At 42.3% G+C, this 25,516-nt stretch overlaps 2 protein-coding genes and 1 long non-coding RNA gene across 4 annotated transcripts in view; 2 read left to right on the forward strand and 1 right to left on the reverse strand.

Moving 5' to 3' along the window:
* Positions 1 to 70: 70 nt before the first annotated feature.
* Positions 71 to 6,572, forward strand: LOC138978418 (NADH dehydrogenase [ubiquinone] 1 beta subcomplex subunit 5, mitochondrial-like). Its single transcript, XM_070351159.1, has 6 exons — positions 71 to 228; positions 636 to 715; positions 1,023 to 1,089; positions 1,918 to 1,979; positions 5,258 to 5,364; positions 6,280 to 6,572. Exons 1-6 carry the CDS (start codon positions 114 to 116, stop codon positions 6,428 to 6,430), a joined length of 582 nt encoding a protein of 193 aa, XP_070207260.1. The 5' UTR covers positions 71 to 113; the 3' UTR covers positions 6,431 to 6,572.
* A 1,968-nt stretch (positions 6,573 to 8,540) lies between these two features.
* Positions 8,541 to 9,080, forward strand: LOC138978419 (uncharacterized). The gene is made up of 2 exons (XR_011459676.1): positions 8,541 to 8,692; positions 9,005 to 9,080. It is a non-coding gene; the product is annotated as an uncharacterized lncRNA (long non-coding RNA).
* Positions 9,081 to 11,632: 2,552 nt separating this feature from the next.
* The window catches only part of LOC138978417 (cation-dependent mannose-6-phosphate receptor-like), a 44,343-nt gene continuing 30,459 nt past the window's right edge, over positions 11,633 to 25,516 (reverse strand). The window contains exons 1-6 of one of the 2 annotated variants that reach the window (XM_070351157.1): positions 23,270 to 23,581; positions 18,456 to 18,640; positions 17,957 to 18,066; positions 17,539 to 17,684; positions 12,967 to 13,093; positions 11,633 to 11,826 (exon numbers count right to left, since the gene is read on the reverse strand). In XM_070351157.1, coding sequence (XP_070207258.1) covers positions 11,707 to 11,826; positions 12,967 to 13,093; positions 17,539 to 17,684; positions 17,957 to 18,066; positions 18,456 to 18,640; positions 23,270 to 23,418 — 837 coding nt within the window. In that variant the 5' untranslated portion in view covers positions 23,419 to 23,581 and the 3' untranslated portion in view covers positions 11,633 to 11,706. Of the gene's footprint in view, positions 11,827 to 12,966; positions 13,094 to 17,538; positions 17,685 to 17,956; positions 18,067 to 18,455; positions 18,641 to 23,269; positions 23,582 to 25,516 lie in introns of those variants that run through there. The other variant, XM_070351158.1, reaches the window with a different exon arrangement.

The following is a 25,516-nucleotide window of genomic DNA, read 5'->3' on the forward strand; positions in this document are numbered from 1 at the left end:
AATTTTTCTATATTATAATTATTTTTCTTGAGGTTGTTGTAATATTAAATGTTTGAGATGCCGAGACAGCCATCGAAAGTGCGGACCTGTGATGATCTCCTGAAGGACACAAGATGGTGGCCATGAGTTTGTTGCGCCCGGCCCTTGGCCCGGGTGCACGGGCTTTTCTACTCCGCGCCGGCGTCATTGCTGGTAGAAACCAACTTGCTTCTCCACCAGTGTCTACAGGTATTAAACGGATCATTAAATTTAAAGCATTTGTCTGTGACTGTGTATTTCTTGATGTTTAACTCTGTCACCTTCCGTCCTTCGTCCAAGTTTCAGTTTGGTTGACAACAGTCCGCTGCAAACCGCAACAGTAGAGGTGCAGTGAAATGACAGTTCTTACCAACACATGAGTGTACAATGCCTAGTTAACGTGACTTTCCACCTGCCACGTTTTCAATCACACACACACACACACACACACACACACTCAAAGGACACACGCACATGCATTGGAAATCATGATATAGGGCACAGGCACACACTGAACATCCTGGTAAACTGTGCAAAATATGCAAAACGTTTGTAATAATTCAGTCCATCACGATTGAGAGAGTATGTTTATATTGTTCCATGGTAAATTTGTGCAGGTGTGATCAGGAAAATGGGAAGCAATCGCATGCAGGTTCTTCCCTCTCGTTTTGAGTGGGAGCGTTGGAAGAATGACATTGTAAGTACATGATTGAGGTTAATTAGAATGTTTTAATTTTGTGTGATTATTGCCAATGTTGTAGTGATTACTTAGCTTTTTTGTGCACAACAAATTAAGCTGGGATAACATCACAATTCCTGTAACTGTAAGCATGAAGTCTCATCAAAACATTTGAAAATAACTTATAAGTCATGTTTTCTGACTCATAAACCAATTTATAGGAAATAAGCATGTTCTTACATTTGCATTTCTATTGATAATTAGCATGAATTGCTGGGCTTTGATATGCGTGGTAATGAGTGTTCTGTTCTTGTTTTGCTACCAGCATTTTTACCTCTTCTTGGGTTTCGCACCAATGGGATTGCTGATCATGTACTGCAACTTGGTCACTGGTAAGTTGCTTTGTGTGGGTACTTATTTTTTCAGAAAACCCCAGAAAACCTGAAAACCTAAAACAAAAACCATCTAAAATAACTAAATCTATCTTCAAAGTGAAGTTTTGGTCATGGCTGTGAGAAGTCATGCCTGATTCATGTTATATGCACCCTTTTTGTGTGTGTTTAGAGTCAGATTTTTGACGAAGTCGATTCAACAATTTCAATGCAAGGGAGTTAACTCCTGTTATCATAAAGCACACAAGTATTGATGATGTCATACACACATGGATACATACACCCTCGCACATGTCAATGGATAACTTTCATCAGTGATAAAACAAAAGATTCTCTTTTTTCTGTTGAAAATCATGTTCAGATCATAAATGAAAACAACAATGACTCTCACAGGATGCATTTTTCTATTTTCTAATGAGGTTTTCTGAGGTTTTCGAAGAAAAGTAGTACCGGCTTTGTGTTACTTTTTTCTTCTGCTTTTTTTCCTGAACAATTTGACATTTTTGAAAAGTTAACCAAATAAGACATTCACCACTAAATTCCTGGAGAACACTGGGCAAGAACATAATCTGTATTGTGTACTAACTGTGTCAGAAAGTTATTTTTGGTTTGAACGAATTACCAACTTGATAAAGTCGACACAAGCTCTCATAAGTAAATTTGTGTCCATTTCAAAGCAAGTGGCAAGTGCAAACTCTTTTGTAGTTTTAATATTCCATTTTCATCTGTGTAATTATGTTTTACCTTGCATTCAAATCGGTAGTTCTTATATGCAGTACTGCAATGTTTTCTTCATATATTTAATAATTTATATAAATGTTATTTCAGGTCAGGCAGAACTGACTGATGTTCCGGAAGACTATGAACCCATGCCATGGGAATATTATAAAGTGAGTTAATATTCTGTTTGCCTTTGTTCATATATATATGTGTTTGTTGGAATTCTGTCACAGTGATCACAAAAATTAGTCATCTCACTTATTTCTCATCAAATCAGTTGGTCAGTTTGCAGTATTCTTGACTTGTATAATGTAAAATTGAGTTGGTCACTTTACTAGATTCAAGGGAAAGAGGATGGGATATGTTCAATTCAAATGCATCTGTGACAAATGACCAGCATCTGACCAAGCATTAAGTGGATTTAAACATCATTAATATTAAACAGAGTAATAACACTATTAACTTACCATCCCGAAGAAGGCAGTAACGTGCCGAAATATTGATTATAGATCTATATATATACGACTTGTGTCTGTGTGTCTGTGTCTTCGCGATGCACGGCCAAAGTTCTCGATGGATCTGCTTCAAATTTGGTGGGCTTATTCAGAGAGACCCCGGACACAACCTCATCGATGAGATATTTCAACACGTGCTCTCAGCGCGCAGCGCTGAACCGATTTTGGTTCCACCTCAGCTACCCGGGCCCCCATACCGACACACCAAAGCCAAAGTTCTCGGTGGATCTTTTTCAAATTTGGACACCGTATTCAGCTACACCCCGGACACAATATCATCGATGAGATATTTCAACACGTGCTCTCAGCGCGCAGCGCTGAACCGATTTTGGTTTTTGTGTTCATTTCACCATTCCCAGTAACTCTCCCTTATCTTCTCCATGTTTTCAGCGTTTACCTCCCTTCCTTCGTATGGTGCACTATAGTATGAGGGGGCATCTTCGGATATTCCCAGCGTTCTGTTACTATTTTTAGAAGGTCACCGCAGTGTCCAGAACGTAAATTGGACCCGTAAATTATCCTCACTGTAAAAGTGCAAAGGTCGAATCAATTTATAGCCACGCGAAAAATACACTGTCATCTATCTCTCTATAGATACGGCTTCTCTGTGTTTGTGTGTGTGTGTGTGTGTGTGTCTCTCTATGTGAGCAACACCTGTGGATTGTTCAGTTCTGTTTGTGATGTGGTCTGGCGGCTTTTGTGTATTTGTATGTACTGGTCTTCCTTTCAGAAGCCATAACAGTTCAAAAGGGCTTAGAGATAAGCTCTAAATTGCTCAGTCCTGTTTGAGTGGAGTTCGCCTCCAAAGGTGATTAACTCTTTCAACACGTCCACCCTATGACATGACTATACACTCAGAACGCATGCGCCAAAGCATATAAATAGCCTGCTGACAACCAAAATTGGGACATTTTGAACAAAATATTGTATTTTGAAAAAAATATTGTAAAAAAACTAGTACATGTGGAGATTTACTTTTTGCACACAATTAAAGAAAGATTTTTCATTGTTTCAGAAATGTACTTTGTATTTGTCAAAAGGCTTGTTGTGTTTGTGTGGTATGCTATTGAAAATGTCAATAAATAGCCTGCTGACAACCAAAATTGGAAAATTTTGAAAAAAATATTGTATTTTGAAAAAAATATTGTAAAAAAAACTAGTATATGTGGAGACTTACTTTTTGCACACAATTAAAGAAAGATCTTTCATTGTTTCAGAAATGTACTTTGTATTTGTCAAAAGGCTTGTTGTGTTTGTGTGGTATGCTATTGAAAATGTCAACAATTTAAATAAAAAAAAGTCCAGAGGCACCACATAAATACTACAGACATGTTTGAAAATATGCACAAAATGTTGTTAGTGAATACTCAAAAAAGAATTTACTAACCTGAATGATACAATGAGATGACTGGGTGATGACTATGATGAATATATCCATGTAGAAGAAAAGAAACACTTGCTGTCCCAGTATTTACAGTGCCACAGAGCACAGCTCAACGCAAAACGCCACACCACATTCCAGGCACCAGAATCGAGTCCCATTGCGTTGGGTTTTATCCATAGAAGAAAAGAAACACTTGCTGTCACAGTATTTACAGTTTTTGTATAAATGACTTGTTTAGAACTCGGTTTATGCACGGAGAACATCCTTCTTTGTGTGCCACACTTCGAAGCACGGCTCAACACAAAGCGCCACAGCCATGTGGCCACAGAACATTCCCGGTCACCAGAATCGCGTCCGTCCGCTTGCATTGGGTTTTGGCCAAAGTAGCATTGACACCTCGAGCTCTTGATTTGGCTAACTCATTCACCCTCATCACTCACTTATCCATCTATCACAACAACACTGTTTCATGCACACACAGTCACTACCTTCCTTCTGCACGCCGCTTCGCTTCGCAACAACACTGACAACTCGCGACATTTTGGAATCCTAAATATGAAACTAAGGCATGGGTTGGTCCCGTCAATGACCTGTAGTATCCAAACTAACCAATGAAATCAACTGTTCTGGGAGTTATTTGTCGCGTATGGTAATGCAGCCGACCTCTGAACCTATGACGTGGGTTTTCGTATGGAAAATCCCCAGCGTGGTATTTTCCACTTCCAACGCTACTATTAAGGCGGTGTGTGGCGAAGCGACTCACGCACCTTACGCACGGATTCTGGCGGCGTGCTGACAACGGCATGATCAGTGAACGCTTGTATTCGGGCGGCGCGTCGCGAAAAAGTTAACACGGTTACATTCGTCGACAAGGATGGGACTCGATATGGTCAGGAATGGCATTATGGCCACTGAATCATTTTCGTGCTGTTCCCATTCCACGAATCTGGGAGGGACCTAAGCTTGGCGGGTCCATTGTTCGGACCCGGCGAAGCCGGCGTACGGCTCTAAGTACTTCTTCCCGGCGAAGCGGGTATTCATCTAGTAGATCTATATAAACGTACCTAACCTGGTTACTGGTGTGTTTTTTCTTTTTATTTGAATAATAACACTTTTAGTTAACAAGTGCTGTTAGAGATTTTGGCAACAGCGTGCAAGTTATTCCTCACTGCCATGACAGGATTTTCTGGATGTTATTTTAATCAGTCATTGGCAGTTGCTCAAATGACTGTGCAGGTTATAACCCCCAAGTTATTAATTACACACAGGGATTAGAAATTAGAAAAAAAAAGTGGATATAACAATGCAATTCAGATTTAACAGTAGCAGCGGTGGCCAATTTGGGACGTTTTACGCTACAGTGGAACCCCCCTTTTAAGACCTTATTTCTCAGATTTTCTGTTCATAGCCTCTGTAAATTTACCCCCATTCTAAGACTCCCTCCTTTTTAAGACCTGATTTTCTCAGGGTTTTTTAGGTCTTAAAAGGGGGGTTCCATTGTAGCACAAAACTGTATGTGACATTTGATGTCCTAACTGAATGTTTTCAGGGTCCCATCGAGCGCTGGTTTGCCCGCTACATTTACGAATACCCCGAGAAGAGATACGAGAGAACACTGCACGTGCTGTGGGAAGAGGGAGAGAGAGTCAAAGTCAGGTAAACCCTATTGTCTTTCGTTTGTTTTGTTTCTGGAAAATGGGGCGGGGAAATAGCTCAGTCGGTAGCAGCGCTGGCTTCAAAACCAGTTGTCGCTTTCAGCGTGGGTTCTATTCCCAAGTTGGTCAGGGATTTTTCGATAAAGGACCAAAGTTCACAGCGAAAGTCTCGGTGCTTGGAAACATGAATATACGCATGCAGAAAAAATAAGAAAAAGATGGGTAGCGCCGTATACTGTATGGCAGCTCGCTTTCCCCAGTGAGAAAGCAGCCTTAATTTTCATGAGGGTAACCTCACAGGACTATATAAAATCTTATCCTGATCCTTAAACATACAGAAACTGAATAACCAGAGCAGAGGTGCAAGAGAAAGTTACCACTCGAACGGGATCCAGCCGCTGTGTTTGATTGGTTGAAACTGAGATTTGTTGTGGTTTCAACGAATCAGAACCCGCGGTTTGTTCTCTCCCGTTCGGGTGGCGCCCACTTTTGGTTCGTGCCCCTCGGCCCAGGAAGCGGAAGGTAAGGGGATGGTTATTGATCTCGCATAAATTTAGCCCAGTGAGAAGATATGTCTCAAAAAGTTTTACCTGGGATATGTACACTTGAACCTGTCGGTGAGGACCGCCCAAGGACTGGTAACCAATGGTAACTATCGACATGTGGTCATTGAGGAAAGTGACTTCTTTTATTTTTTAGAAAAGTAAACAACTTGGATTCTTTCAGGTGGTCGTTACGTATCAAGAGGTAAGCGTCAGGGCTGATTTGACTGTAGTATACTATTACGTTCCATATTGTCATTTCTTTTGTCCCAAAAATCAAAGAGGTCCTATGATCAAAGTTTACATAACAAAATTGTGACACACTGCAAAGACCTGTTTAACTGGGAATCATTTATATGTTTTCTGGCCTGCAGGAAACTGGAAAAGAAAGTGAGAGCACTCATGCATGACCGACAAGACTACAAGGGCTGGTACTACACCCCTGTGGACAAGTCGCGCATCGACGCAGCCCACAAGGCACAGAAAAGCTGGCAGGAGGACCGTACTGGTACCCGCATACCCTAGTTGTCGCCCCTGGCCAGGGCAATTTCTGTGTGTAGTCCATAGACTGTTGACGTTTGTGTGTGCAAGAATTGGGAGTGTTCTGTGTAAATTTCTGTTGTCAGTGTGAGAGATTGCGATATTAAAAGCAGTTAGCGAATTTTCATTGTGATCTTAAGCGTGTGTGTGTGTGTGTGTGTGTGATGTGTGTGTGTGTGTGATGTGTGTGTGTGTGCAAGCAAATGAGAAAGAAAGAACGGTGATAGTTTCATTGGGATCTTAAGTTAGTGTTTCTTTCTCTGTGTGTGTGTGTGTGTGTGTGCCCAAGCAAATGATAAAGAGAGAATGGTGAGAATATTCATTGGGATCTTGGTTGTGTGGGTGTGTGTAAACCCATGCAAATGAAAAAGAAAGAGAAAACCTCTCCTCACCTTGCAATTAATTCATAGGAGTCGGGAAAACAGTAACACTAATAGATTAGTGTCTAGCAGTGATTAAATTATATCACTGGAATGTATGTTGGAGGAAAACAGCAGGAATCACAAGCTTGATTACAAGTATTCATATGGCACATACAAACTGTCTGTGCATAATTTCACTAATCCTTCCCAAGAACTGTGCATGAGGTGAGCGAGTGTGTTTACAAACTTGTTTGTGGTGTAAATGTGAGAACATCCCAAGCGAACAGAAGTTTGAAAATGTTCACATTGTTCCGAGGTTGTATGTTGGTATGTGTGGGAGAGATAGGCTGAGAAAGATTTCTATGATGCTGGATGTATGGCAGGTCTCTTTCAAACAAAACAACACGATAGCTGAAATATTTTCACATATATTATTCAGATAGATTTAAGAGCAGGGAAGCAGAATCCATACAACAGAATACCAGATTTGAACAAAGGAAACCCCATTTTAAACGGCCATATCACATGGATTAAATCAAGAGTGAGGAAATACCAACATTTCTTTCTTTCTTTATTTGGTGTTTAACGTTGTTTTCAACCGTTCAAGGTTACATCGCAACGGGGAAAGGGGGGAGATGGGATAGAGCCACTTGTTAATTGTTTCTTGTTCACAAAAGCACTAATCAAAAAATTGCTCCACGGGCTTGCAACGTAGTACAATAGATGACCTTACTGGGAGAATGCAAGTTTCCAGTACAAAGGACTTAACATTTCTTACATACTGCTTGACTAAATTCTTTACAAACATTGACTATATTCTATACAAGAAACACTTAACAAGGGTAAAAAAGAGAAACAGAATCCGTTAGTCGCTTCATACGACATGCTGGGGAGCATCGGGTAAATTCTTCCCCCTAACCCGCTGGGGGTAAATACCAACATAGCTCAGAACAACTTCATCAAAATGGCAGATGAATTTTACAATCTCGCTAAAGGATTCGACTGTCGTATCCACATTAAACATTCCCTCTTCAGCGGCCTTTCCCCAGAGGTTTTACAGGGCACCAAATCATAATGAATCGACCATATCAATCAAAAGCAAACTAAATAGAAATCTGAGCACACAGGTAATAATGGACACAAACTTACACTAACAGAAAGCCAAAAGCATGTCAAATGATCGCAAAAATCACAAATATTTAGTCAAACAAACTTTTTTTTTAAAGATCTACTGCTGAACAGGAAAAATATTATCTCCTCTTCCCTCCACACAAGTAATAATAAACGTGTTATATGTTACATAGTCACATGTTATACATGGCAACCTACCCCCCCCCCCCCCCCCCCCAAACCCAAACAAATAATGATTACACAAACTAAAAACATTGTAAGGCTGGGAGTGTCCAAGTTATCACCAAAACCATTGCAAGAAAGATTTCTTACTTTGTTCAAACCCCCCCTCACACCATACACATGACATGTACAGTCAAATGGCCATGTGGTGGAGAAATCGCTCAAAAAAACAAACACTGAATATTCCACAGACTCCAATAACAGAATAACATACCATAATTATGCACTCTAGACACACACACACACACACACACAAAGTAAGAACAACTGACATGGGATTCTAAATTCTCCAGTTTTACTGAAACTTCTACATTGTAACAGCGAGCAAAGCTGTACTTATTAATGCTTATTTCGACTAACAAAAACTTTGTGCTGTCATGTTTAGCAGACAAAACTATTGGGATTTAAACAAATATAATCTGAATATAGCTACATGTATAGCAAAAACAGTTCCAAGGCCAACCAGCTATTACAATGCAGTTCCTTTGGTCTACCTGCACATGGGGAGCTAAACTATTTCCAAACTGCATGGGTGTTACTCTTCCGGCTTTTGCCGGATTTCCGGTTTTTGAAAAAATCTGAAGCCGGAAATTCCGGTTTTCCGGGTTTTCAACAAAAAAAAAGCTTCGTTTCGCTAAGTTGAAATAACGAGCAGTGGTTCCGATCCGACTTTTGACACCGGTTCGCATGCTTTCTCGGTTCGCTCCCTTGGATTTGCCGCCATCTTGCTTATTATGATTTGGTTTCGTCGGTGTCCAGAAACTTTCTTTCAAACTTGAGCATTTTGGACCCCTGCCTTTCAGGTTTTTTTATTTTTCCCAGTAACACCCATGAAACTGTAAAGAAGTAAAGTTAGAGGCACTTCACCAAGAAACAGCGCTAACGTAGATTGTCATTATACAGTGCTTTACTTGGAATAACTGAACGTCTCAAAGACAAATTGTCGCAGTTAATGTATTCCTGCACTGTGATGTCAGACCTCCAAAACCAAAACTGATTTGTGTATCTCTTGGGGTCACTTGAGACAGTCTTTGACAGTTAAAGTCTCTTTAAAGTGACCCGTTATCATAACATACTTGTACTGAAAGGTCATCAGTGGTCACTCCAAAGGTTGTCCTGCAAGTCAGGTAGCACCTGATACCTTTAAACCTTGTCGTTGTTGTGATCAACAAATGAGCAAAAGATTCGAGTCACACATCTAAGGATTCCAGATAAGGCCAAAAAAAAAAAGGTCTGTTTACGGTAACATAGGCCAAAAAAATAGGGTCGGTAGGTCGGGATTTTTTTTTCTTTTTTTCCCCAAAAAACCATATTTTTACGTTATTTTGCAAAAAAAACAAGATTTTTTTCTTCTTTCCCAAATGCCAAAAAAAAAGTCTAGGGTCGCGCGAAAAGAATAGGGTCGGTCGGGTTACCGTAACCACACCTATTTTTTTTTTTGGCCTAATACATTTTGAAATGGCCGGGGAGGACATTAGGTTAGATTTTACCCAAGAATCAAGAACAGTAAAATACTTTCTTCATGTTACTTATCAGTGAATTGCAAATAGTATTAAGTGTAATTTATATTCAATCTGCACTCACAAAACAGTCTAAGTCTGGATTTGATGAAAGGAAATGCTGCAAAGGAAATAAAAGATGACATCCCCTTCCCCCCTCCCCCCCCCCCCCCCCCCCCCCCCATCCCCCCACAATCCAAATTAGATTTCACTGCAGATGACATAGCAAAGTTTAAAAAAGTGAAAGAGCACCACGGACAGCTACATATGTGCTCAACTGAAGTGATAAAAAAAAGTCAAGGATGAAAGCAAACTCACTTCATATAAAGCAGTCAATAAACATCACACACAAAAACAGTGCTGTGTGGAGAAAATTAGTATGTTTCCAATCAGCATCCCCCCAAAAAATACAAAAAAGAAACGAGCAATCCCCACAACAACAAAATCAGTCTATATCACATGAGCAGAAGAAACATTATGCAGAACAGTGTAAACAGAAAAAAACGCACTAAAACTCGCACAGCCACCATACCTGCGCATGGTAACACATGCAGCCTACGGTTCCAAAACTCAAACAATATTCTGCACACGCATGGAACACAACTCAAACAGTGAAACTTTCATGGGGGAGAAATGTATGCTCTCAGAAAGTTGACACGAGAACTATGACTGAAGACAGAAGACTGGCCTTCACCGCAATGCTGAAGAAACCATTGATTTTTTTCCTCTTTCTCTTGAATAACAGCAAAGCAAGCACACTGCTCAGCCTTTAAAATTTGTAAGGCAAGAATTTGCACCATTTAAGAAGAAAGCAGGTAAAGAATTGTCGGTCTACGTGATACAGTCCAACATAAAGGGTCCCATGCTCCAGGGCAACCACAGTGGTAACAATAGTGAAAGAGAATATGAAGTATTCCAGCTAACTGTGATAAATGTACAAAGGATATACTATACAATTTCATGGCAACGACGTATATTAAAGAAAGAAAAAAAGCAAACAAAAAAATAAGGAAAGTATACCCCTCAAAAACAAAAACAAACAGAGCAGAAAGTTACAAATTTATATAAAAAAACACATTATTTATGTTACATTTGTATGAGTTTTAAAAGCAAATGTACTGCCTTTCCTTCTAGCAACACTCAAAATACCTCTGCATTATGAGAAAAAAAAGTGGGAAAAAAAGATACATTAATCACAGCACTTACACACAAAAATTTAAAACTAACAAAAAAACACAAAAAAATCAGATAATCTCATTCTCACTCAATACACATAAAGATACATCAAAGTGCCATGAATGAATGACAAAAGGTACAAAACATGAGCATCATCGAATGTAACTTTCAAATGTTGAATCCACCATGGAATGGGTACTCAACTTACATCATGAACATGTGCGAGTATCCTAGACAACATACTTTCACCCACACATTAGCAAACTCATACCGGCTGGAAATATATAAGTAAAAAACAATCACACCAAGCACACATCCAGATAAACATTCTCTTCAACGTCAGTGTGTAGTTATCACTTTTCAACATCCTGAAAGTTATATTTAAACCACACACAAAAATAACAACTATTTGTTGATGAACTAACCCACAGATTAAGAACTGCTGTTACGAAAAAATACTGTGCAGAAGTTCTTCAAATCCCTTTTAACTTTGGCCTCAGCAATATGTCCACACTGAAACTCACCTAGATATCATCAATTAACACCAACAGGGAACAAATATTGTAGGCCCTTTCAACATTTTTCTTTAACCCTTTCCAAAAAGATTAACCCGGCACCCTCTTCCAAACACACAGACATATCCATACCTCTAAACTTCCTGGCCAAATTCAGGAGGAACACAATCTCTCCAAGATTTCTCTTTATTCCTCTCCCTCTACCCCCCCCCTCCGCCTTCAACACTCTCCCCTCCCACCCCCCTACCCCTCTCACCCCCGAAAAAATCGCACACACACACACACACACACACACACACACAACAAACAAGATGAAATGGTTAGGCACAATGAAGTTGAAGACGAGACAGCCATGTCTACATCGGTAGCAAATTGTCGTCTCGTCCCTCCGGCTCCTCCAACTGGTCGTCGCCGAGACCTTTGTACGGAGACGATTGGCGCGCGTCATGAGCGCGGCAGAGGAAGTTGCATCCATCCTGGAAAGACAACATGGCAAATATCAAAGGCAGACAGCAAATACCCAAAATCCGAAAACAACAATGGTAGGTAATTGGAACGTTTATTATTGACAAAACAAAACATACACAAAAATGACCTACCATTCTTGTTTTTTGATTCTGAATTTTGGAACTTTGGCAGCCTGTCTGGTTTGGATTATTATAGCAAATACCCAGAGTGACAGTGAGTGTCGGTGACGGTGACAGTGACGGTGACAGTGACAGTGATAGTGATAGTGACAGTGACAGTGACAGTGATAGTGACAGAACACAAATCAAAGCTTGGCTTGTGCTTCATTGCTACAGGTGCAATTACATGTTTGAGTGGCCACACCTTTATGAAAGGTTTCATATAAATCTCTGATCCACGCTTTTTGCGAAATTTCTAAGAACAAATAGCCATAATACAGTTTTTGCATACTTATTCTTGAACAAACACTTAAATGATATGGTGATACTTGAATGATTAGAGTGCTTCATGACTTGTACATAAGTCAGTAATTTAGCAAATCTGCGCAGAAGAAAACTGAATCAATGCCTGCCATCTTGTTTAAAGTCAAACACCTTGCTGGTGCTAGCAGTCACTCTCTCGCCTCCACTGATTGGTCAAACTCACAAGGCTTACGAGTGTCGCTCAAGAATACACGTTGGACTCTTACGATTTTAACATAAGGTGCTGCGCAAGAAATTCATCACGCTTGACGGAAGTGTGGCCACCTGCATGAGGTAAATGTGGCCATCCCTTTACCAGTCATGAGGCAGACCACTCGCCCACGGTGTCCAACATGGAGGTCTGCTCCTTAATCGGAATGATCAATCCAGTTGGCATGTTTGTATTGACGGAAAAGGGGAGCGTTTGGACAGAAAGTCAACTCTGGGAAATAACTCCCTCGTCAAACCCAGGGTTCGAACCCCCGCTGATAGCGACAAACAGGATTCAAAGCCTGCAATGCGCTACCAACTGTGCAGTCTCCCCACTAACACTCCCATTCCGACTTTGTCATAGCTAAATGCACCCAGGAAATGCTCGGGAATCTGTTCCATGCCCTTGGCCCAAAACACTCCCATTCTGGTTTCGTCATAGCCAAATGCACCTACAAAATGCTCAGGAAAACTTACGGCTTGCAGGTTGCCAAAGTCTTTCCAGAAATCGTAGTTTGGAATCTGTTCCTTGCCCTTGGCCCCGAGGACGAAGCGCATGTACAGCCCCCCTGCTATGAGGTACACGGCCCCCAAACAGAAAAACCTGTCAACGAGAGCAAACGGTTGATGCAACACACAGAAAAACCTGTCAACAAGAAAAAACGGTTGGTGTAACACAGAAAAACCTGTCAACGAGAGCAAACGGTTGGTGTAACACACAGAAAAACCTGTCAACAACAAGCAAACGGTTGGTGTAACCATAGCAAAGAAATGGCTGCATGGTATTGGCAGAAATTGCTCAGCTCAAGGTTACAATTTGCCAGGTGAAGAAGGGGGCCATAGGACAGAAACATTTTATCGTTGCTTGCGCACACACGCATCCACACACACACAAATGCACATACACACCACATGACAGGACTTGACCAACACACATACATACACTCGTGTCCACACAATGCCATGGCTGCATGTAAGCTCTCTGTGCCAGTACAAACTGGACGAAATAGTACACCACTTTTCACTAATGAACAATTAAAAAGAACACTATCTTATTGAATATTCAAACTTTGTTAGGTCATAAGGGCAGTCCTTCCCCACAAAAAGTTTTTTTCTCAATATCTCAAATCTGCTCAAGCTTTTACAAGGGATAGAACTATTCTTACACTTAAGTGCTGTTCACACGGCAGACTTGCAACCAACTTTCAAGCGATTTTAGTCGGTGGCAAGTCAAATCAAAATCGCGGCCCATGTGAACAGCACAAACGCGCAAACTAGTTTTAAGCGGCGATTCTCGCCAGACTGTACCATTCGGGATTGTCCTGTCGTCTTCGTTGTTTTCCGGAGAAGGGAAGTGACTGCATTTGTGTGGGTTGGCTAGAGCTAACCAATCAGTAAGCGCGAGAAGAAAAGTCTGTGCAAAATCTTTGAGAAGTCAAGCAGTGCTCAACTGAGTTTTGGAGTCGCTGCTGAATCTGGCCTAAATCATCCCTAAATCGATGGGGTGGTTCACATGGCAGACTTTTCACTGACTTGGCCTCGATGACTCGTTAAAGATTTTCAAACGAATAAAGTTGGTTGCAAGTCTGCCATGTGAACAGCACTTTAGGACACATGCCGAACATCAAGCAAGTGTGCCATGTGAACAGCACTTTAGGACACATACTGAACATCAAGCAAGTGTGCCATGTGAACAGCACTTTAGGACACATACTGAACATCAAGCAAGTGTGCCATGTGAACAGCACTTTAGGACACATGCCGAACATCAAGCAAGTGTGCCATGTGAACAGCACTTTAGGACACATGCCGAACATCAAGCAAGTGTGCCATGTGAACAGCACTTTAGGACACATGCCGAACATCAAGCAAGTCTGCCATGTGAACAGCACTTTAGGACACATGCCGAACATCAAGCAAGTGTGCCATGTGAACAGCACTTTAGTACACATGCCGAACATCAAGCAAGTGTGCCATGTGAACAGCACTTTAGGACACATGCCGAACATCAAGCAAGTGTGCCATGTGAACAGCACTTTAGGACACATGCCGAACATCAAGCAAGTGTGCCATGTGAACAGCACTTTAGGACACATGCCGAACATCAAGCAAGTGTGCCATGTGAACAGCACTTTAGGACACATGCCGAACATCAAGCAAGTGTGCCATGTGAACAGCACTTTAGGACACATGCCGAACATCAAGCAAGTCTGCCATGTGAACAGCACTTTAGGACACATGCCGAACATCAAGCAAGTCTGCCATGTGAACAGCACTTTAGGACACATGCCGAACATCAAGCAAGTGTGCCATGTGAACAGCACTTTAGGACACATGCCGAACATCAAGCAAGTGTGCCATGTGAACAGCACTTTAGGACACATGCCGAACATCAAGCAAGTGTGCCATGTGAACAGCACTTTAGGACACATGCCGAACATCAAGCAAGTGTGCCATGTGAACAGCACTTTAGGACACATGCCGAACATCAAGCAAGTGTGCCATGTGAACAGCACTTTAGGACACATGCCGAACATCAAGCAAGTGTGCCATGTGAACAGCACTTTAGGACACATGCCGAACATCAAGCAAGTGTGCCATGTGAACAGCACTTTAGGACACATGCCGAACATCAAGCAAGTGTGCCATGTGAACAGCACTTTAGGACACATGCCGAACATCAAGCAAGTGTGCCATGTGAACAGCACTTTAGGACACATGCCGAACATCAAGCAAGTGTGCCATGTGAACAGCACTTTAGGACACATGCCGAACATCAAGCAAGTGTGCCATGTTAACAGCACTTTAGGACACATGCCGAACATCAAGCAAGTGTGCCATGTGAACAGCACTTTAGGACACATGCCGAACATCAAGCAAGTGTGCCATGTGAACAGCACTTTAGGACACATGCCGAACATCAAGCAAGTGTGCCATGTGAACAGCACTTTAGGACACATGCCGAACATCAAGCAAGTGTGCCATGTGAACAGCACTTTAGGACACATGCCGAACATCAAGCAAGTCTGCCATGTGAACAGCACTTTAGGACACATGCCGAACATCAAGCAAGTGTGCCATGTGAACAGCACTTTAGGACACATGCCGAACATCAAGCAAGTGTGCCATGTGAACAGCACTTTAGGACACATGCCGAACATCAAGCAAGTGTGCCATGTGAACAGCACTTTAGGACACATGCCGAACATCAAGCAAGTGTGCCATGTGAACAGCACTTTAGGACACATGCCGAACATCAAGCAAGTGTGCCATGTGAACAGCACTTTAGGACACATGCCGAACATCAAGCAAGTGTGCCATGTGAACAGCACTTTAGGACACATGCCGAACATCAAGCAAGTGTGCCATGTGAACAGCACTTTAGGACACATGCCGAACATCAAGCAAGTGTGCCATGTGAACAGCACTTTAGGACACATGCCGAACATCAAGCAAGTCTGCCATGTGAACAGCACTTTAGGACACATGCCGAACATCAAGCAAGTGTGCCATGTGAACAGCACTTTAGGACACATGCCGAACATCAAGCAAGTGTGCCATGTGAACAGCACTTTAGGACACATGCCGAACATCAAGCAAGTGTGCCATGTGAACAGCACTTTAGGACACATGCCGAACATCAAGCAAGTCTGCCATGTGAACAGCACTTTAGGACACATGCCGAACATCAAGCAAGTGTGCCATGTGAACAGCACTTTAGGACACATGCCGAACATCAAGCAAGTGTGCCATGTGAACAGCACTTTAGGACACATGCCGAACATCAAGCAAGTCTGCCATGTGAACAGCACTTTAGGACACATGCCGAACATCAAGCAAGTGTGCCATGTGAACAGCACTTTAGGACACATGCCGAACATCAAGCAAGTCTGCCATGTGAACAGCACTTTAGGACACATGCCGAACATCAAGCAAGTGTGCCATGTGAACAGCACTTTAGGACACATGCCGAACATCAAGCAAGTGTGCCATGTGAACAGCACTTTAGGACACATGCCGAACATCAAGCAAGTCTGCCATGTGAACAGCACTTTAGGACACATGCCGAACATCAAGCAAGTCTGCCATGTGAACAGCACTTTAGGACACATGCCGAACATCAAGCAAGTCTGCCATGTGAACAGCACTTTAGGACACATGCCGAACATCAAGCAAGTCTGCCATGTGAACAGCACTTTAGGACACATGCCGAACATCAAGCAAGTGTGCCATGTGAACAGCACTTTAGGACACATGCCGAACATCAAGCAAGTCTGCCATGTGAACAGCACTTTAGGACACATGCCGAACATCAAGCAAGTGTGCCATGTGAACAGCACTTTAGGACACATGCCGAACATCAAGCAAGTGTGCCATGTGAACAGCACTTTAGGACACATGCTGAACATCAAGCAAGTGTGCCATGTGAACAGCACTTTAGGACACATGCCGAACATCAAGCAAGTCTGCCATGTGAACAGCACTTTAGGACACATGCCGAACATCAACCACCCAACTGCTTCCTGTGCAGAGTTGACATTTTTTTCGCTAAAATAACTCTTAAACCCGACACTTCGCCTCGTGTGAGATCCACCGTCCCACTGAGTGAATCTCAAACAATCACTCTTTTTTCAGTATTTGACGTCCCTTCCACAAGGTTAATTCAGGACAAGGCCCGAAATAATTTGCCACGACTTTTAACACCGGAAGGACCATGCTTTCAAAAGCAGACGGGCCCCCCGAAAGCGGTGTATGGCTGCCTGAATGGCGGGGCAAAAACGGCCACACAGAGGTACCTGTGATGAAAGGACACCCTCAGGACCAGCGAAAAGTATCTTTACATTGCAGGTGGCCTGTCATGACAGGTTAATTTTGGTAGAGATAGCAGACAAAGGGACCTCAGAATGTGTCCTTTTAAGGGAGGTGTCCGCTCATCGGAGGGGCAATACATCGCAGGTACCACTGCACATGTCAAAAATCCACTCGTGAAAAAACATGAGTGAACGTGGGAGTTTTAGCTCATGAAAGTAAGAAAACAATGAACGTTACACTATCAAGATGATGGATCCGATGCTGAGGGAGGATCCTGCGGATGACGACTTGTCGCAGATCTCCGGGTGGGCCAGTTCAAAGAGATAGTAGCAGTTGCTGTCCTTCCCCTTCTCCTCTTCTAGCAACTTCATGCCAGGGTCATTCTGCACACAGTTAATGGTTATACACATAATATAGCCCAATAACGCAGAGCAGTCAAAAAACGAAACAAAAAAAATTGCAATAAATTGGTCAGGCAGAAACTGATCAACCAAAAAAAACTCTGTTGTGTATCACAGGCTGCTGATTTCATTTCCAATAGTTTGAGAATTTGTCCAGTAAAATACTGAAAATGACAAGGTAACATGATTTTTGGCAAATTTCAACAGGGACAGACACAGGGAACATCCAGAAACCATCCAATGAACTGACTCACATCCGTGGCGGAAGGATCGCACGTGAAGAGAATGGTTGCCCTCCGATTCTCCCCTTTGCAATGAGAGTTGTACGGGTCTCCTTTTTCATACTGCAGCAAAATCCAATTAGCTGAAAATGTCAAATTAAACACATGTACAAAAACATCAATTGTACCAGACAAATGCAATGAACTATCAGTATTACAAATATTGATTCACAGTCACTCACAAGAACTGTTTCAATTAACGAAATCATAGTGAATCAGTCAAACATTTTCAAAAATGTATTACATGAATCGCTCCTGATAGTGATGCCGTGCTGCTCCACATAAATGATAAACACAATCACTTAATACACACCTTCATATTAATGGTATACCAATACAATGATACAGTCCTGATTTTTTTCAATTTTTGTTTTGACTTAAAACCTTAAAATGGGGATTCCAGTCTGCGTTATTATTCACACTAAATAATCACATTCAATCAAGCAACCAATCTCAGGTATAACGGACTTACTTCCTGCCATGATGCTGCTCTCGGTATATTTTCCAACCACATGAGTCGTACGCTTAGGATTGCCATCTTCCTCAGTCACAATCTCAGTCTGGGTGACGCCAACCCCTTCATCAGCATCATCTGTCACACCTTTGCATATTCCCACCTGATACTGGTACTTGCCACTTGGATCAGGTGGTGAGTATCTGGAGTGTGAATTGGTGAATTATAATCAATACATCATAATTGCAGAACAATGGTGACTGTACGTGAGAGTGAGATATAAAAAGACCACAAAATACTGTACTCACGTTTACCAACGACAATACAAAGTATTTTTGGGGTCTTTTTATATCATCATTACCAAATCAATTACACTACATTCACACTGAATGAACAAGAACATTCAATTGATCTTCCAGTCATATCATTATTATGGGGAGTCAGTTGGTTGGGGTCCAGGGAAGTTGGGGTGTTTGCGAGTGGAGGGGTCGGGGTTACTGAGTTGGTGGTTGGGGGTTATGGAGGTTGTCCATTAGAACAATTCTTCTTCTTCTTCTTCGTTCATGGGCTAAGACTCCCACGTTCACTCATGTTTTTAGCACAAGTGGATTTTTACGTGTATGACCGTTTTTACCCCGCCATTCAGGCAGCATACGCCGATTTCGGAGAAGGCATGCTGGGTATTTTTGGGTTTCTATAACCCACCGAACTCCGACATGGATTACACGATCTTTTTCGTGCGCACTTGGTCCTGTGCTTGTGTGTACACACGAAGAGGGTTAAGTCACTAGCAGGTCTGCACATAAGTTGACCAAGGAGATCGGAAAAATCTCCACTCTTAACCCACCAGGCGGCAGCGACTGGGATTCGAACTCACGACCTCCCGATTAGGAGGCTGACGTCTTACCACCTCGCCCATTAGAACAATTAACACCTGACATAAAAATTAATTACTACAATCTAGATCAATTCAAGAAATGTTATCTTTATCACTCCGTCATTGTTGTGGAGCAGTAGTAATTTGAGTGTTTTAAAAATTCCATTTCCCTTAAAAGTACAGAAGCAGCACAGCAATTTTTATCACAAAAATGTTGTTTGAGTCAACGGCATTTGTGTAGCCTATGCAGCAGTACCCTGCCTTCCTGAAATTATAACCCTTTTGACTCGAATGTGAGCTGGTAATGTGCCATGATATGACATGTTACTTCTAGAAGTATCAGTATCACCTAGTATTAATGTTCTTTTGAACCTTTTTTTTTAATTCTATTCCACAAAATAGGAAAGGAAAAGAGAATTTGAACCCACACATGTTCACATTGGACCATACAAGAGAAGAAACACTGAAGTACACATCTAAATCGTTGCAGACATCCGGCGTTAACAATAACATCTTGCATGAACACTATTAATTCAAAGAACGTATTCAATTCGTCATTTTATATATATTGTATTACATCTGGCAGGAACACTAAATTCAAACTCAAAGATGAAAGAATGTGTTGAATTAATTGCATCAAAAAAATTCATTTGCAAGAGCTTTACATTCCCTTGGCAGAACACTAGATTCATTATTGCTACTCACTGATGTGGGTCACAATTCACATCACCAAATCACAAGGGTTATGACCTGAGGGTAGGGTGCTAGATCAGTAGTAGTAGTAGTGTTTCGATTTAACTGCTTTTTCAATTTTTATTAAAAAAAGGATCAAATGTGAGTCTGCAAACTATTTATTTTCAGAGGTTTCGCGCTGGAGCTGCTTGTTTATTTGCCCACCAATCTCTTTCATTTGAGAACACGGAACAAAGTAACAGCTCTTGCTAAAGAAAAGTTGTAGATTTCTGAACTAAAGTCAGATGTGCATGTGCCGTCATACCTTGATGGAAAGCACGACCAGTGGCAAAAGTGTAACTGGTAATGTTAAACTTTAGCGTCTTAAATTCATAGCTCAGAATTCCGTGACATTCTTTACTTATTTTTAATACAGGTCCCTGTAATCAAGCCAAAGAGCATTTGTCATGAAATTAATTGACGGATTTAGCTACAAAGTTAAGCATAATTAATTAATTTGGTTGTTTCATGGACGAAAATGACGCGAAAATTATTTACATCACTTACACAACAGAGTTGCCTCCCCTGTCGGCTTACACGGATAATTTCTTCTTTGACGCATGTAAACAAAATGCATATAGTAGTTCATTCCACAACTTCAAATGGATTGAAAATGACTTGTTATGCTTACAAGTGCAGGTTCTGCAAATTTGGAGGCTTACAGGCACACTCAACTTTCCGTAAACCACCAGTTTCTGGTCACAGACTCTGTCAGGCTTTTACACAGTACAAACACCCTTTCATTTAAATACTTACCGCTTGAGAACATCCTAGGTGCCCTCTGTAAAGAGCGAGCACTTTTCAAAGAATTCATTTTTGAGTGGCCAGCCGGATTGTCTAGTAGTAGTACCACAATCAGACGCTTTGTTTTGGCGCTACAACTAACTTTTAAAATCTAAATAATAAATTGACAGCTTGTAACACAAACATTCTTAAATCATATAAGATTTCTTTTTTCATCAAGACAAGATCAGTACAACTCAAAGTTTTGAAATTAGTTGTAAAAAAGGGAGCCCAGAAGCAGCTGCTAGGTCACGCAAGGTCGTGTTGCAGACAAATTTTCTGCATAGCGCTTGCTCCTTTAACTTTGAAGCCAACCGCTGCCGATAAGTATGTGTGACTCGCAGTCGGTTTTTTGCATTTTAGATTCAGAGGTACAAAACTACGATACAGCGAGTCACAAACTGACGACGAAATTGTGAAAAAAAAGGAAAGTGTGTGACACGGGTCCACAATGGCTCAGAGGTAAAATAAACCACGAAATCTGGTGTGTGGTTTACGCAAGCTAAATAGCCATTAAAACGAACTGTGTTATTTAATGCTGTTAAAATTTATGCTATTGCAAGTGTGTTCCATAAGGTTAGAACTGCTTTTTCCAGAACTCAGTACAGAGGTGGATCATTCCTACCGAGGGACTGGAACCACCTTCCCAGTGAAACTGTAGAGGCAGCAACAGTTGACGCTTTTATGTCACAAGCCTCCGCAAATTAAGTTGCAGTTCCTGACAAAACTAGGTCCTTACAGGGATGTTGCCAGACATTTTCATGTTGGGACATTTGGCCGAAACTGTCAAAAAGCTTTAGGACATCTTGGAAAATGTTTGGCTATTATTTTGGCTCATACAAAGTCACCGCAACATTGTCATTGAAGCACAAGACTCAAGAGGGGAACACCAATACATACAATCATTGTCTTAGGAACACAGATTACAGGGGCGGAGCAGTTAAGCCAGAGCCAGAGGGGGGGGGGGGGGGGGTACACCCTGGGGTCCAGGGTCCCGTTGGGGGGTCTGGGGGGCAAAGCTCCCCTGAAGCTGAAGAATGTTAGCTATTTTATAAACTTTGTGGCTTATCCTTGATTTTAAACATGATCAACTGGTGTCAGCAGCCACTCATTATTTCTTTTAACGTTAGTATTAAATAATGGCAATTTACCTTCACTGATATCCGCTCTCGACATCATATATATAGTATGGTTAGAAGGAAGACGTGTCGCATACTGTGACAACTAAACAATTAATTCTTCCCCCGGCTTTACAGACAGAACAAGAAAAAAAAATTCAGACAGAATTTTTTTTTATTGTGGGGGGGGGGGGGGGGGCGGGCAGCCGGGGGGTGGGGGTGAACCCCTGTGTAACACCCCCTGGATTATATGTTTCTGATTTAATTACATCAGACACCTGAAACTTTTTCAAACCTTTAACTTTAATTTCTTGAAAGTAAACCTCTTCCAATCTTGTGCAAATCTTGACAAACCTTGGGAAACATGACAATAAAAGACCGTGTAGGGTGAGCCATTTTGCTTGAAAACCACGATTTGGAGGACACTTTTCATTCTCCGGCTCAGCAGATTTTGATTCGCGGTGACTATCGTCTGCTATGTCGTCTGCTACACAACTACCACTCACACTGACACTGTCCACATTCGCGGTGTTCCTGTCATTTTCATTTTGTCCGGAATCACTTACCTTGGCGAAGGGTAGCAAACCTTGGTCAATTTAGTTTTTTTCTTTTTTGGTTGCGACATGATGTTCAAATCCAAATCGAAAGCACTGACTGGCTGATAAACTATCGCGAACCAGCGAACGCAAACGCTGAGAGTGTAGTTTCCCTTGTCCAAGGGAAACCACTCTGGCATCTATATTTTTTTGCAATGGTTTCCGTTCAAAACATTGATGTTTTGTTTTTGGTATTCGCGAAGGAAATAAACGCCAGTCAGTTGACTAAGTACATCGGCAGCAGTTTTAGCAATCAAAGCCTGATTAATACAATAAACTGGACAAACTTTGGCCGATTTAGGCGAATAGTCTTCGGACATTTGGCCGATAGGGACATGAAAGTTTCGGCCAAAGTAAAAAAAAAACGGTGATTGGCCGAAGGGCCGACCCAAACGACACCCCTGCCTTACGGATACGGACTTTCGGCAATGTTTTACAGACAATGAAAATGACAACGACCACAGGCCGCAAATGGATTTTAAAACACCTCCCTTTTCATGCCAGAATGATCATCCTCATGGGCATCGTGGGCATTAATACCAGAAAGAAGAAGATTTAAATCGTTCTGTAAGCCATTTGAGGTAGACTGGGCCTTTAAATGCCTCCGAATTATGAGCAATGAATTTAACACGCTAAACATCAACATTACCGTGAAACTAACACAGCAAGAGCTTTAACAACAACAGACAAACAGAATATGTAACATGATATTGATAAACTCCATACGTGCGACCAATTAGTGGCTTCAGCTTCTGGTACGCTTTTATGTCTTCTGGGGATTTACCCGAGGCTGGGAACTTGCACTGAGAATTAACGCCGATGATAATTGTAAGAAGCCAGGTAATAAAACCTGCATAATTAAAAAAACACTTCATGTTTGCCACTTTTGAACAAGTCAGTCGTGCAGCTGAATGGACTGACAGTTGTTTCTCCACCTATTGGAAGCTGGCACATAAACCCGGAAGTACATGTGACGGCGCATCACAGGTCCGAAGCAAAGTCACAGCAGAATCTTCATTGGTAGAAGGCACAGATCTGTGTCTTGGTTTGCCAAGAAGAGGAAAGGTCACACACAATTGTTATTTTCGTTCTACGCTCTCCGACTATACCACTTCGTCCATCTACTTCGTTTGAATGTTACAGATCAATGCTGTCTTTAAAGAAATGTTGACAACAATTAAAGCGACAATTTAAGACCATACACTTTCAACAAATTCAATAAATAAATTAAACAAGTCGCGTGAAGCAATATTTAAAAACAATTAGTCAATCTGTCGGCCTGAAACGATCAACACACAACAACAAAAAACGCCACACAAACACACGTAGGCCTACACTGACACCACCACCACCACCCTCGTCTCGATTCCCAGTCCATGTGAAAACATTTAAGCTTATAGTCAAGTTTTGACTAAACGTAAAAATGAAACTTGAATGCCACAGGCCAAAACTAGGCGCCTTATGTTATCATACTGACACCGCTAAAAACAATTCAAGGGTTGCCACCCAATTGTTGGGTTCACGGCTTTAAACTAGTGCCGCGGCTGAATCCAAAGTAAGATCAACAATCAACTTGAACTGGCGTGTAATCAGTGATAGTTGAAACAGAGATCGTGTAGCCCATTGCTACAATATATCTGCATGGTTGCGACAGTCTTTTATCAATCAATATGAAGCTTATATAGCGCGTATTCCGTAGGTACAGTTCTAAGCGCTTGTCGAAGAGTTGTCAACACAGGACTAACAAAGAAACTAACATCTACAGACGGACACGAACCCTATCACACCTAGCAAACCCTGATAAACATACAACAATGTACACATCAATAGCTAGGTCCAAACAAAATAATATTAAGCACAAAGAAAACACCTCTCACAGAGCACAGCACAAGAATGTCTTCTGGGGCACAACACATCACGTCGAACATGAAAGTCGCAGCCGCCAGCTACGGGAAGAACTGAGTCTTCAACCTACTCTTGAACGCGTCAAGAGAGGGGCTCTGGCGAAGCTCAAGCGGCAGGGAGTTCCAGACGGAGGGGCCCGCGGAGGGAAATGCACGCTGACCAGCAGATGCGAGTTTCGAGCGAGGGATGTGAAGGCGGAGTGGGTCAGCAGCAGAACGAAGGGGACGGTCAGAGGGCTGGGTGTACAGGTCCAGGGAGGATTGAAGGTACTCGGGAGCAGAGTCGTTGAGACACTTGTAGACCAGAGTCAGTTTGTAGGAGATTCGGGTGTTGACAGGGAGCCAGTGCAAGGAGCGAAGTAGGGGGGTGATGTGGTCTCGCTTCGTCTTCCTCAACTTCGTCAGCCTGGCAGCAGCGTTCTGGACTCGTTGTAGGCCATGCGGAATGGATGAGGCGGGGAGGCCAGCCAGAAGGGAGTTGCAGTAGTCCAGACGACTGAAGATGAGGGAGACAACCAGCTTGACACAGGCGTCGTGGGTGGGGTAGCGACGGATGGAGGCGATGCGTCGTAGGTGGAAAAAGCAGGTCTTGATGATGAAGGAGATGTGTGTCTGCAGAGAGTGGAGTCGAGAAAGACGCCAAGGCTCTTGACAGCAGGGGAGAATGGAACAGTCGCGTCATCCAGCTGGAGGTCGCGATCGGTCACAGTGAGGGAAGCAATCTTCTGTCGTGTTCCAACGAGAAGGGCCTCCGTCTTCTCACTGTTCAGTTTCAACTTGTTCTCAGTCATCCAGTTCTTGATGTCAGTGAAACAACTGGAGATGGATCTCAGGAGATGGTCAACGTCCTCCGGCTTGGCGCTGTTCTGGAGCTGCGTGTCATCGGCAAAGGAGTTGTAGTTCAAGCCGTGGCGTTCGATGACCAGGGAGAGGGGTTGGGTGTACAGGGTGAAAAGGACAGGGCCGAGGACAGATCCTTGTGGGACGCCGAAGCGGACAGGGACAGGCTGAGAAGAGAACGAATCAGTGGTGACAGTCTGAGAGCGGTTCTGGAGGTAGTTCCGGAACC

Source organism: Littorina saxatilis, linkage group LG10, assembly GCF_037325665.1.
Source record: "Littorina saxatilis isolate snail1 linkage group LG10, US_GU_Lsax_2.0, whole genome shotgun sequence".
Lineage (NCBI taxonomy): Eukaryota > Metazoa > Mollusca > Gastropoda > Littorinimorpha > Littorinidae > Littorina > Littorina saxatilis.

What these genes read in the sequence shown, in the direction of transcription:
- LOC138978418 (XM_070351159.1), top strand. Translation starts at nt 114, where the DNA reads ATGGTGGCCATGAGTTTGTTGCGCCCGGCCCTTGGCCCGGGTGCACGG. An exon ending in TTCTCCACCAGTGTCTACAG is followed by an intron (nt 229 to 635) that starts GTATTAAACGGA and finishes AAATTTGTGCAG; the next exon opens with GTGTGATCAGGAAAATGGGA. An exon ending in AGCGTTGGAAGAATGACATT is followed by an intron (nt 716 to 1,022) that starts GTAAGTACATGA and finishes TTTTGCTACCAG; the next exon opens with CATTTTTACCTCTTCTTGGG.